General features: G+C 41.9%; 1 protein-coding gene across 2 annotated transcripts; it reads right to left on the bottom strand.

The window, feature by feature from the left end:
* Positions 1 to 899: 899 nt before the first annotated feature.
* On the bottom strand, positions 900 to 6,664 carry serpine3 (serpin peptidase inhibitor, clade E (nexin, plasminogen activator inhibitor type 1), member 3). Of its 2 annotated transcripts, XM_080903541.1 has the most exons (9): positions 6,285 to 6,664; positions 5,314 to 5,642; positions 4,279 to 4,506; positions 3,537 to 3,779; positions 2,654 to 2,852; positions 2,446 to 2,546; positions 2,271 to 2,354; positions 2,104 to 2,187; positions 900 to 1,018 (listed from the first exon to the last, which is right to left on the bottom strand). In XM_080903541.1, the coding sequence occupies exons 2-9, from the start codon at positions 5,576 to 5,578 to the stop codon at positions 966 to 968; spliced, it is 1,257 nt and encodes a 418-aa protein (XP_080759667.1). In that variant the 5' UTR covers positions 5,579 to 5,642; positions 6,285 to 6,664; the 3' UTR covers positions 900 to 965. The 2 variants fall into 2 exon arrangements, with proteins under 2 accessions (XP_080759667.1, XP_080759668.1); XM_080903542.1 differs by lacking the exon at positions 6,285 to 6,664 and having other exon boundaries at positions 5,314 to 5,952.
* Between the last annotated feature and the right edge of the window lie 7,302 nt (positions 6,665 to 13,966).

The following is a 13,966-nucleotide window of genomic DNA, read 5'->3' as shown; positions in this document are numbered from 1 at the left end:
CATCTGGAGACAGTCAACTTTAAAAAAACAAAACTGTCTTTTTCAAAGTAAAGTCGGGAAAAACAAAAAGCTCAGGAACTGACACATTAATGCATCACAATCAGCAATAACATCGGAGCCCTCCTCCCTGCCCTTTCACTTTTAGCCTGAAACAGCTGATATGCAACACAAACGTCTTGTCTGGTGGAGTGTAGATGAACCGAGGTGTCGGATGCCAGCCTGTCCCAGCGTGCTGGCTGCTGCCAAATAACTTAACCCAGCCCCTAAACTCCTTTTTCCGCCATGAATCTCAAAGCAACTTCTTACCACTTAAAAGCAAATGCACTTGTGTACATTTGAGAATCTTTATTTATGTAATTTAAAATGAAAAAAAAACAGCCTTTAAACTTTTTTTTTTTTTTTTTTAGGTCAGGCTTGTTTAATGTTCTCCAATTTACACAAATAATGTCTAGAGGTCAGGAGTTGATTTCAGACTCAGAGGGCAGCCCTCTTCCGCTCCCTCCCTCCTTGGACAGGGACCAAAATCTGCCATACTTGTCTTTGTTTGTGAAGAGGCCGCTACCAAAAGAGTATTTTGAATACACTGTAAAGATGTAAATAACCCTAGAGTACTATTTAAAGAGAATGTTCAGTGGGAAAAAAATGGCCTTTTTGTAAGTATTTCCATGAATAAAGCTTCTATTTTACACTGTGAAGGGCCATGTAAATAAAGTGTTCTGTAAACATGCGAGTCTGCCTGCTTTTATTTACGCACGTTGGCCGTTTCGGAAACGTCGCGTCAAATGGAAAGAGGATCGAAACACCGAAAGTGTAAAAACATTAAAATTTTATTTACAAATATGTACAAAAATAATGTCCCTCTTCCTGACGTGTCTGTGGAGCCTCCATTTGGTCCACAAATAAATACCAGTAGTGAAATGGGCTGCTGTAGAGGTGAATGTGAGTGGCGTTTAGGTTGGACGGTTTCAGGATGCTTGGTCTGCTGGGTTCATTACTCGGCCCATGAAGAGGATGGAGCCTGAATTGGAAAGCAAATAAATATTTTGCATTAAAGGATCATGTGGAATGCTAGTTAAGCACTAATAATTATAATTAAAGAGATATAGGGAGAAATTGCACTGATGCAGTCTTTGTAGATCAACTTAGTGTGTTTTTTGATATCACCACTAGAGGTGGCCATATCAATATATTCAAATCCTTCACGATTGTTTGGAAAATCATGCAGAGAGCAAGACTGGCCTCAGATAAACAGAGGTACCCTGCAAAAACTATTGCTGTAATTTCATATCTTTATCCATATTCATGACACTCACTTTGTGACATGATCACATGAACTAACTGCTGCCACCAACCCAGTGATTGGTCTTTTCGTCCCTTGACGCTTCATGTCAAACTCTTGGCTACATGTTCCAGTCTGAGCTCAAGGGGGCTGGACCAGTAACGCCACTGCATCCTGAACTAATGCAAAATCCACAATATGCATACTGTAAATAAGAACGAGTTGGTACAGCTTACAGTCATACCAGCCCAATTTTGTTTATCTCAGAAGCTAAGCAGGGTTCGTACTTGGACTGGAGACTAACTGGGAATACCAGGTGCTGCAAGCTTTGCGAGCAGTTGTGCTTCATGCGCTAGTCTACCAATTGGAAGGTCACGGATCAATTCCCCAGCTGGTATAGAAAGAAGTGCTTGTACGACTGGGTGAATGAGGCTTGACGTAAAGAGCACTTTGAGTGCAGTTACTGTAGAAAAGAGCTATAAAAGTATCAGTCCATTTACAACTATGGTGTTTCAGACAAATAGATCTCTAAAAAACAGGGTGATTTCAGCTGCCTCCACATATACACAGAAGTATTTTACTTCTTTATGATTAATAAATTATCTGCAATTTTCCCACTGCAAAGCCAACCACAGCCTCCAGGTTCTGGCCCCAGTGGAAGGCTTTTGTTTCGTCGACCATACTTGTATATACGAAAACGTTACTCAAGCATAAGTAAATAGTGCTTTTGTTGGAGATTACATCAGACGGTACAAATCTGATTTGCAATACTGTGCCAGTTTTTTTGTGTTTTGCTCAAATGTTCAAAAAAAAGGGATAAATACCTGTTTTAATGTGTCGAAGCAGAAATAAGAAGGGTCGGTCCGCCTTGAAAACAGGAGCCCGGGATCTTTTGAGTAGCACCATAGCTGTGTGAGTAAAGAGTGCGTTTTAACAACCTTATATGATAAGCACTCATTATTGTTCCACTATTGTAACAGACATTACTCACCGGTAGCAGCAGCTGCCTTTGTTCCATCCTCTGTGACTTCTATTCTTACTTCATGGAAGGCATCAGACACATAAAGACCCTCCTCTGCTGGAGGGAGTAAAAAATATTGAGCAGCCGTTTGCATGAAACATACAAAAAAGCTTTTGAAACAGGTATTTTGAACGTACAAGCTGACCTGATATTCCAGTGAAGTCAGCTGCTGTCGGGTTAAAGGCGTCACTGACGCCCAGAGCAGGGAGCACCGACCTCAGGTTGAATTTGTTCTGCATTTTAAATCTGCAAATACCAGACGGAGACTATGTAATTTGCTGTTTTATTTCTCGTTTTTTCTAAACGAAACCTAAAGATGGTTTTCAAGCACAAAAGTCTGTAATCTGCTGCACCTCGGCAGGAAGATGTCCATTTTGGTTCTCCGCAGGCCGCCGTCCCAGGATGCCAGCTGGCGTGCAGTGAGCTGGGCCTCGAGGGAGGACAGCGGAGTCTTCCTCTCACTGGGAAGGACCACCTGCAGACTCAGGGAGCGGCCCAGGTACGGCAGCTGCAACACGGTGTAGCGCTGTTCTGACGCTGTCCTGAATTGACCTGCCAGAGAGGTGAACAAGTTCAAGTGTTTACAGTTTCCATCAGATCTTTTGGTCATTACATGCTTTGTTTAGCTCCTTCTTGTGGCTGCTGTGCTGGGTCTACAAACCTGTATTTATGTAAGCTTATAATATTGTAAACATACACATACATAGAAATAAACCCTTTTATTTTTTAACTAAAGCTTTTATTAACAATATCAAATCTGACGGGTTGAGTGCAATGACAGCAAATGATTGATGATGAAGAAATGGTTCAAAGTTCTTCACTTCCTTTAAAGTACACGATGCAAAAGGTTCTCATGAAAACAGATACGGGGCAAAGCATGAAACAAGCAATCCAAGTGATGATCGGGACTGCAATGCCAACCTAAATAATTTAAGAGTTCCAAATGTTAAAAGAAGTTTGGTCATCAGTAAACTCCTGAGGGGACTTTTAAGATGAGTTTCACCAAACTGCAGTGGTGTTTTGTCTTAGATACAATTATAATTGTAGCAGCAACAGCACTTTTTCAAATTTCTATCAGCAGACCACATGGGAACCAGTTGTAAACAAAACACTGATATATTAGCACCTCATTAAGGTTTAGCTTTTAAATGCATCTGCACCTGGAAACAGGGTGGGTAGATAAGAGAGTGGGTGGGATCTGAAGCCTGTAAGTGTCAGTGAAACATCGCCTCTTACCAAAGCTAACCTCTGCGGCCTGATACATCATGGGCACCTTGATCACATTCCCATCTGAGAGCACAAACGGCAGATTCTGGGTGTTGGTGAACATGAACTGCTTCTGCCAGACGCCCTTGAAGGCCACTGTGTTGACCAGGGCCACCTGCGGCCGGTGTCCCCACCAAAGAGCCTCTGCTTGGGCCTCGCCCGAGCCTGACAGCTCACCGCTGACGCTTCCTGCCAGGAGATGCCATGACTCATCTGAAACGCACAACGGAAGGTCAATGTACAGACCACCTGACCTACAGGCCATGTAGCAGATAACACAATCTGTAGAAATGTTTGAAAATGGGTTAGAAATTCATGTTTTTTCTCATAAGGGTTCCAAAGAAACCTCTGCTTTGAAAATTGGAATTAAAACTGCTTTAATATATTTTCTAACACCAGGGGGCAGAGGAACGCCACGAGCTAAAAATAATATCTCTCTTATGTTTTTATTGCCAACATATTAGGAAGCCGCTGCCCAGCAGAAAAGGATTGTCATCATCTCAGTGAAGTCAAGTTTTAGTTTGCTGTTGTGTGGTCAGTGTGAGAGGACTTGATCTAAGTGTGCTTTCACAAACAGGAATGCACAGGATGTGCATTAAACCAAAGCACTCTGAAAATCTCCACATCAATGTTAATTTTACTGCAGGATCCATGCCACCCTAATCTGTGTCAGCATAAGAGTAAAAGTTAGTGGGAGCTCTGTCTGGGTTACCTTGCTGGTGTCCCGCTCGCTCCGGTTGGCTGTGGGTTTGATTGGGCTGGCTGAAGTTGGCTCGGACCACGCTGGTGTTGGCCCACTCTGATGCAAGCTGTGTGAACCCAGGCAGGAGCTGGACACCACTCTGGATGAATAATGTGCAGGTCTGCTGCAGCCACATGCCCTGGCTGTTGTTGTTCATGTTGGCCTGGGAGTGCGACAGGAAGTCTTGTACGTGGGCATCTGCAGAAAAGGAAGACACAGATGTTTTTTCTACCCAGCTGTTGTCAACTACAGCCAGACGAGTTAGTTAGTTAGTTAGTTAGTTAGTTAGTTAGTTAGTTAGTTAGTTAGTTAGTTAGTTAGTTAGTTAGTTAGTTAGTTAGTTAGTTAAAATGATCTATACACAAGTCAAACACCGCTTTTCAGTGCTTGCTCTGAAAAGAAACCCTTCTGGAAACACGTCTTGCAATTCGAGCACCTTATTTGTGCACCTATTATTGTAGCTTTTAATGAACTTTCACTGCAGTGGTCACAATGGCATAAAGATATGCATGTCTAGAATCACACCTCTGGGGATTATATCTACAGCTATCTTTGCCTTGAATTCTCCCACTGATTTCAATTCAGGATTCTTTGATGACCATGTCTTTCGGTGTCGTGGAAATCCTTTTTATTTCATGATGGAAGCTAAATTAGAGCCTAAAGTCATCACTAGGAAGAGGTGGAGATAAATCCCCAGGTGTAATTTTCATTTTGTTTGTAAATTAAACACCTAACCTCTTGACCCAAAGGCCGAGCTGAAGAAGTCGTTAATGAGATTAGAGTTGGTGTAGAGGCAGGTATTATGGCTCCAGACACCACTATGCTCTGCAGGGCGAACAGCAGCAGGAGCACTGCTCCACACCACCTGGTACCAACAGCACTGAGGGCCACCCTCTTTCAGCCTCTTTCACACAGCATAAGGAGCCTCTAATGCCACCTGGATAAAAACGTACATTTCCATTCCTATATTTAAAAATTTTAAAAGAGGAAATATCAGAAACCTACCATTCACATTGTAGCCCAGTGTTCCCTCCAGCTGAGCAAGTGTGTTGCCCCTGGCGCCAAGCTGCAGGAGCGTGAGAGACAAGGAGACGCTAACTGGCGACACGATCAAGTTGGAGTTGTTCTCCGTCTCTGTGAGAGTCTGGTAGAGGCTGATGGCGAACCTGGTGTGCAGCTCCCTCATGCTGTCCTGAAGGCTGTTGTTGCAGTAGCTTCTCTCCACCAACCAGAAGCAAATGATGAGTGAGGCCACTGGCAGCCGACACATCTCCTCAGTGCTGCACGAGAGGATGTGTCCACAGGGTGCGACACGCGGACAAAAGCACAAAATTCTGGAAGATGAAAAAAAAAGAATAAAAAAAACTCCAATGCAGCAATGAAATCAAACAACATGCAACTATTTAAGGGTTTTATGTTTTATAGGAATGAGTGGGACACATTTTAACCACTCTATCCATCCCAGACAGGTGGGTCCGCTGGGATTCCTGCATCCTGCTTGTGGATCACTCAGTTATCAAATGTGGGAGCCTACAACGAGCTGGCATACAGCAAAGCAGACCTGCACCACTCAAAAAGGGAAGCTTTAATATTACCTTTTCATGATGCTCAGTGTAGTACTTTCTCCATATAAGGGTAAGCAGATTTGGCCTATCCTGAGTGAAAAGCTGTTTCTGGCAAGCTGCCACAATGAAATGATTTTCACATGTCAATACATGACTACAAATAATAACGAAACCCAGTTTAGTTAATGTAGGATTAATACTGCAGATTTCTCTCAAATAAAAAGTAAGATTTTAAATTTAGGACATTCCTTTTATTTGGAGATCAAAGTGTTGAAATGCATCTTTCTCTAAGAGGTAAAAGTAAAATATGTCAGTGCTGCATTTTTAAGGTACACTTTTGGATGGCTCAATGCATTTAACATGATAATTTTCTGTTGTGATGATAACTATCGGTGCAGCTGTGTGTCGTACCTGCGGACAGGTGAGGTAGTTTCCGTTCAACTGTTCTCTGACTGGACACAGACCATTCAGCCTCTGGAGCGGACCTGTGTCCTGTCTGTCCCCTGCCGTCAGTCACTGTCCCCCGGCTTCCTGTCAGTAGAGTAACCCCTCTTCTGCTCTCGGCTGTTAGCCTCTGGTTCAGTCTGAAGCGGTCTGTAGTCATAAGACCGTGTTTAAAGGGGAACGCTCCGCTCCGTGTTTGTGGTCTCCGTCGGCGATGTCCGTACCACTCGTCCGGGATTCCTACCTCCGCGGGGCTATAAGGAGCCAGGCGGAGGGAGGCATGTCACCGACCAGCAAATCCCAAACCAGGCAGAGAGGGGAAAAAACACCCACACACGAGTGCACAGAGGGGCAGGCATGCATCTGAAAATGCTACTGTGGAGACTCCTAATTGCTTACTACTAATAAAAGTCAAACACATTGAGGGATAAACCGTTAAAAAATGTATTATAAATAAGCTAGAGGCGAAACAACAGGCTGCTTAAAGCATGTGGCTTACGAATAGTTCAGCACTTTGGGAAATTAAAGTATTTCTTTGAGTTATTAGTTCTTATATTAGTAGTTAACATTGGTAGCTTTCATATTTGCCCTTTAGTGCAGCCCTTTAGCATAACTGGTACAATAAACAGCTAGCCTGTCTAAAAGTATAAAAAACTGTATGGCAGTAACTCTTTAAGCCCACCAGTGTTACTTTTATACCACACAAAAACTTTTATGTTTGCAGTAAGTTTCTTTCTGATTCACCCTAGCTTCCTGAGTCATTAGTTTAGGACTTTTTGTGTGTTTAGCGTTTTTATATACCTGTTTTAGGACAGTACATTATGATTGTCACAGTGGGGTTTAAGCTTTTTCATTGGCAGGTGTTTCTACAAAGGCAGCTCACTATTGTTGTTATCTGTACATGGACATGGCAGAGTTGGTTTTCTGTGCAGTACAGGCCAATAAAGAAGATTGTGCTCGAGGTCTGTTGCTTTATTATTCTGTTTTTAAGCACAGAGTGAATAAGCAAAAATACCTTCTACATCAATAAAGTGGTGCACGCTAATAAGCATAGAAAGTATAAAACATGGTTGAAACAGTCATGGATTGGCCTCCCCAGAGCCTGGACCTCAACATCAATAAAGCACTGTGGGACTGACTTGACAGAGAACAGAGCAAAAGACAGCCAACATCCAAAGAAGAGCTTTGATTGTCCTTCAAGAAGTCTGGAGAACAATTCCTGAGCACTAATTAAGTAAATTTCATGAAAGCTTGCCAAAGAAACTTAAGGCTGTGTTGAAAATAAAGGTGGTCTTACCAAATATTGGTATATACTGTATACCAATATTATATACCGTATTTCTGTGTATGTTTGCGCATGTTTCACAAGAATCACTGCACCTTTTCCCCATTTTCCTAGAAAAATATCTCAGCTTGCACAGTACTGTGATTTGATCATATCACATCGATCTTGAGGTTATAATGTTTGTGTAAGAGGCTGACTACTGCAAACACCTGCTTGTTTTTTTGAAGGTCACACAGACACACTCACTAAGACATCCATTCTGTTATACAAGTGCTTTGGCCTTTTGTTGTGATGATCAAAAGACATTTTTGCTTTGAGCGTCACACTACTGTGTCAGCATTTTTTAATTGGTATCGCTCTGTGAGATGTGGAAGCGTTGCTCCAACATGTGACGCATAACAGCATCTCAGCCTTCAAGAAACAACATTATATGAAACAACAGACTTTGAATGAGGTTTTTAAAAGTGTTTAGACATAATATTGTAGGGTTACAATGTAAGCACCTTAAGACAGAGAGAGAAGTCTTAGTAGTTATGTTATGAAACAGATTCTTCTTCCTCATCCTTATACCTACACATTACCTATGTAGTCTTCACATATGCTTACAGTATGTGTTCCATTACTAACATTCACCATGACATTATTATTGCATTTTGATAAAAAAAAAACAACAACCCAAAAACATGAAGAATTGCAAATATTTGATCACGGTATGCCCTTTTTTTCACCTAAAATCAGTCTGCTCTGGAGTGATCTGCCCCTCAACTGTCCCTCTTAATTGGGGAAATGAGAGTCAGCAAAATAAATTGTGGGTATTTTTCCCATGAAGACAGAGCATGATTGGTAGCCATCAGGTATTTGGCAGCTTTGACTAACAGTGGATTCCAGCCATTACTGGACTTGACTAATTAGTGAAGCCGTGGCTTGGCTTCATTAACCAGAGTCAACGCATTCTTTAAAACCCAACTCTCCGACTCTAAAGGCAGGAATTTGGAATTTTAAGGACTTTGTTGGAGAACATGAGACATCACAGTGACTGACCAAAGACAATTCTTTGTAAAGATGCCACCACTGACAGCAGCTTTCATCTTGGTGGACAAGGGGCCTTTGGTGCAACACTATGTTAGAAATTCACATTGGTGAAGTAGAAATACTGGTTTGTACTCTCTACTTCTGATCCCTGGACATGCTACAAAGTGAGCTTCAGCTGCACTCAGAGTTCAAGATGCAGGTCAACTTACTCTACAGTGTTGCTGTAGAGTAACCTCCAAAGGGTTATATTCAAACGTTGATGTTTTATGGTGATGTCAGCAAATCCTCAAAAATGACATCTGGATTGTTTTCATGGCTCATTTGTGCTGATGTACAATGATTAACATATTGCTTTAAAGTTTGGGGAAAACAGTGAAAACTAAAGCTTTTTCCCTGTCATTTGACCTTGAAGCATTACATACTAAAATGGCGCTTGTTGCAGCTTTACAGTATGATTGGAGCAGAATTGGATTCTATAAGCTTTTTTGTAAGAGTGTTATACAGCTCTCTCAAAGTTTTTATTCATTTTGCCACTTGGTGTGATCTTGACCTTGACCCAAGTTTCACCAAAATTAAATCTGCTCGAGCTCTTATTGGTATCTAGCATCACACAGAGTTTGAAAATGATATCTTGAAAACTGTGGAGGCTGGACAGCTAATAAAGAGACTGATGGGCAAACAGACAGATGGAACCAAACACTGATAACACAGTCATCATCACTGCTCTTTGAGTAAGCAGCTACTTGGTCATTGAAGCGGCGCCCTTGCATGACAGCTGGCTTGTACCAGGCTACAGTGAAGACTATACTACAAGGCAAAGCACTTTAAGTCTTGCAGTTCTTATATAGACTGGGCCCAAGTGCGAACCCTAAATTCATGCTCTGTCTGAAACTAGCCATGTTAGCTCTCTGTTTAAGCCAACTTTCTTTTGATTGGCTGTTGCTTGCTTGGTTTTTAATGAAGTGGTGATCTTGTATGGAAGGTTGTTTCCTCCACTGAAAATATTTTTGGGTTGTTTTTTTTTTTTGCCATCCATAAGAAAAAGATTTGGCTTAGTATGTCACAGTTGTGAAATAACAACTCAAAAATGTTATGTAGCTCTGCCTAGGTTTATTTATTTATATATTTTTGAGTGGTGGGAACTAGTTTCTATACTTTGAGCCCTGGGTGTCCCACTGCGCGACAAAGATGCCCAATCTACCTTGGACCACAATCCCCAAGGGAGCAGGCCAGCAACCGCGCCAAGACATCCAGTGAGCTACCCCGGAGTCACCAAGCGCTTAAAGATATCTGCTCTCTTTGACATCATAGAGATCAAAGAGTATGGAAAAAATTGCAAACTGAGCATTCAGAGCCTTCTGACACATCATTCATTCACTGACACACACGAACACACACTTTGCAATCATTTTCAGTTTCTCCTTGGTCACTTTATATCTCTTTGTGGTTGTTTTTCACCTATTTATGCAGAACTCAAATGTAGTGCTATGCTAACTGAAAATGTAGTTAATACTAGAGATGAAGAGAAGCTGTTGATTCCTGTCTAAAGCCACCATTCCCTGCAGATCTACCTGACACTCCTTTGCACACATATTATGTTATATAATAAAATTAATGATGTAAGAGGCGCTCCCTTAGGTTCCTGGGCACATATCTGGTTGGTTTGTTCAGGTAACGATCCATGCCAACACCTTTCATGTGCACATGCATTCAGCTTTTTGTTTCCAAGAGCTTAGAAATATTCAGTGAAGTTTTTTTTCCTTCCCGAAAGCAGCACCGTTAGTTGATGAGTATTTGTGCAACTCTGTGATATCTCTGCCTTTCTCCACATAGCAGCAACTTAATCCCTAACTAGTGGAGGCTATCCCCAGGCTCTCCATTCATATCCTTCACTGCAGTCTTCTCTCCACCCAGTGACTTTTACCCTTGCAGGGAAAATAAAGGTCATCTGAGGTCACAGTGTAGAAAGCAATGAAGAGGAACTATTACAACTAAAATCAACACAAGAAAAAAGAAGACAATAAAATGAAGGTGACAAAGGATTGAGAGAAAGCAGCTTATATATAGTTGTAGAAATGATGTGACAGACTCACTTACTCTGCTTCACCTCCAGTGGCCTACTTCCCTTCGGGCCCTGGGGCCTTGGGGCAGTTCATTAGGATTAAAGGGGATGCGGGTGTGTGGGGCCGGGCCAGGCTGCAACAACGCCGGTGTCGCCAGAGCGATCTGCCAGGTACGCCACGGCGGATTAGAGCCAGTAGTGCTGGCACTGGGAGAGGGGCGACGTGAGGGGACGTGTCCCGTGCAAGCATCACCTCACGGGGACATGAGCGTGGCTCCGGAGAGTTATGGGAAAAATCTCGGTTTTACTTTTTAATTTTCTTTGAAGCACAAGAAATTGGAAGTGGGTGTGGAAACAGCAGGTACTATGTGGGAAACTGGAAATACCCTAAATGTTTAAGAAAGTATCCCATGCTGCAACAAAGAAATAAAACATCAATGACACAAAAGCATCATTTTTGAAGCTTTTAAGAATCAGACAAAGTAACTGTAAAGCAGCTGTAGTTGTAACTTTTAAAATCCTATTTCTGTTTCACTATAGCACCATCTGCTGCCAGTTAATATAATCTCTTCACAGCCTAGTCAGACATCTGTTAACATTAAAAAGTCATAGTGGGACATAATTAAAACGAATTCGTTAGGGAAGGCACAGATAATTTGGTATATTTATATCGGTTTGTCAGGGTTTGCACACCCGCCTAAGGTCACAAGGCTGTGTTGTTTAAACAACACCTAGTTGGTACAAAGAGTGCAAACAAAATAACCAGCCCAAACTGTTGATATAAAGAAGGATGAATCCATGCTTTCATGTTGTTTATGCCTAATTCTGACGCCACCATCCAAATGTCACAGCAGAAATTGAGACAGGCGTGGCACCTGCACACGTTGGTCCTAACGAGCGGATATTTGAGTTACTGTTGCCTTCCTGTGAGCTCAAAGCAGTCTGGCTATTCTCCAGTGACCCCCAGTAACAACCAGGTATTTTCACCAAACTTCCACTCACTGGATATTTTCTCTGTTTTGGACCGTTCACTGTAAACTCTACAGACAGTTGTGTGGGGAAACTGCCAGTAGATCACCCATCTGCCACCAACAACCATGCAACAGTCAATGTCACCTTATTAACTTCTTCCCCTTTCTGATGATTAATTTCAGCATGGGCTAATTAGATATTTGTGTGAACGAGTGGCCAGTGAGCGTATAATTAAAATAGTAATGAATGCAGAGTTATTATACAATACACTGTAAGGAAAACTATACCGTTCCCCTTTATGCTAATAGCTTTATTAAACATACTGTTAAGTGGTATACTTATGGATACATAATAACTGGGCACTTCTGACTCATATCTATAGGGCTGATTACCAGTGATAACATCCATCCAATCAAGTGAATCTGGTAATCAATAATCTATCAGACCTATAATCAGGTTTTCTTTTTTTATATATATATATTTCTAACCCAATTTGAAAATCCACTATCCTCCTTTTTCTGTCTTCCCTGCCTCTACATTGTGTCTTCTCTATATTTAAGTGATTTTCAGATCTTTGTTTTTTGTTTTTTTACATGTTGCAGAGCCCTGTAGTCCAACTATTATTCATTTCAACAGTTTCCTTGCACAGATTTTTAAAATTTTATACATTTAATCTAAGTTGTTGAACAAATTTTCCAAAACTGTCTGGGATCTCAGGATCTCAGCTTGCAGACTGATCTATTTTCCAGACTTGGCCCGAAGAGGTAATATATTACACAAATCTCTGTGTTGATTGGTGGATGATTACATCACCTCCTCAGGGTTGCAAGGTTTCACCATGACAACCAATGTGCACTAATGTTGGATATTTCTTCTTCAGACTGTGGACCACACAGGCAGGCTCGCACCTGCGTAAGTGCTCAAACAGTGCAGAGAGACAGCTTTCACAGTTCGAGCTGAAACGAGAGGTCGTTAAAGATTTTCCCGAGACGCAGAAGAGAGTTGCAGACCTCAGTGAAGCAGCTCTGACACATGCAGATACTGTTTCAGTGAGTCCTTGAAAGCCTGTGGAGAGATTACCTGAATTTATTCATGTGGAGATTACTTCAAAGGCGAGACCCAACTCTTAAGTAGTAATAAAAAGAAAATCACTAGAAGTGAAACTCTTGTACTCAAGTTACTTCTTTAACCTCAAAGTTCAGCACAAGAGGGCAGCACTGCATTGTATTGAAATACTTTATTGTAGTCTCCACATTCCAAGAAAAGTCTCTTAAGAAGATATCTTTTTCATTTTTTTGCAAGTAATTTGTATTTAGGGAATTATTATTATTTTTTATTATAACAATGCTTCTTACACTGCTGGAAAGCCTTTCCACATAAACTGTGCCACATCTGCAAGGAAAAATGCATTTTGAAGGTTGAACAGCAGATTGAGTATTTGGTTTGAACTCATGAGAAATTTGCCAAATCTCTTCTGCCAATGCCAAACAACTTATTCTGCTGTTGACTCTTATTTTGAGGTTCTGGTACCCCAGGTGCTTACAATCGTATCCCTTATGAGCAGCACCTGTGAGCATGGACCCTACTACAGCGCTCAGTTGGTGTCTGCACCAAGCATACCGTGTTTGACTGATCTGGATATGGCCCTTCCTACAAAAGTTGGTGTGAAACCTGGTACCATCTCTAATGGGGGATGTCAGAGACAGGCCATGAAATTGGCATCTCAAGAAGAAAAAGAAGACACCACAGGAAGACCATTTCCTCACCGTGTCATCACTCAGGAACTGTAAACTGTCTTCTACAGATTTGCAGGATAATATGGATGAGGGCTCTTTACCCAGACAAGCCGGAACAGACTGCACACAGCTGATCTCCAGTCTCATTGGGCTGCAGGAGGCCTCCTGTGACTGCCCTTCAGTGTCAGGTGCTGGTGTCTGCAACATGTGCACTGGAACCTGAACATGTGGGGAACGTTACGTTATAATTTGTGCAGATTCTGTCTACGGCAGTACACATAGAACATCATGCTGATTGCTGCACTGACACAGTAACACCTTTTGGTGGAGACGTGATGGTGTGGGGAGGGATCTGCCTCACTAGGAAAACGAGCCTTGTCATCATTGAAGGAAATCTCAGTGCAGAGATTCCAGTGACAGTCCCATATCTCCACAGTCTGGGACTGAACTCTATCTTCCAAGATCACACCCACCTCAAAGAGCAGGTTTATTGGAGACTACCTCCAGAATTTAAAAATGGAGAGGATGGAATTACCTGCCTGCAGTCCTGACCTCAACCCTG

The sequence above is a fragment of the Rhamphochromis sp. 'chilingali' genome, assembly GCF_963969265.1.
Source record: "Rhamphochromis sp. 'chilingali' genome assembly, chromosome: 14".
NCBI classification, from domain to species: domain Eukaryota; kingdom Metazoa; phylum Chordata; class Actinopteri; order Cichliformes; family Cichlidae; genus Rhamphochromis; species Rhamphochromis sp. 'chilingali'.
This window is presented reverse-complemented; position numbering and strand designations above follow the sequence as displayed.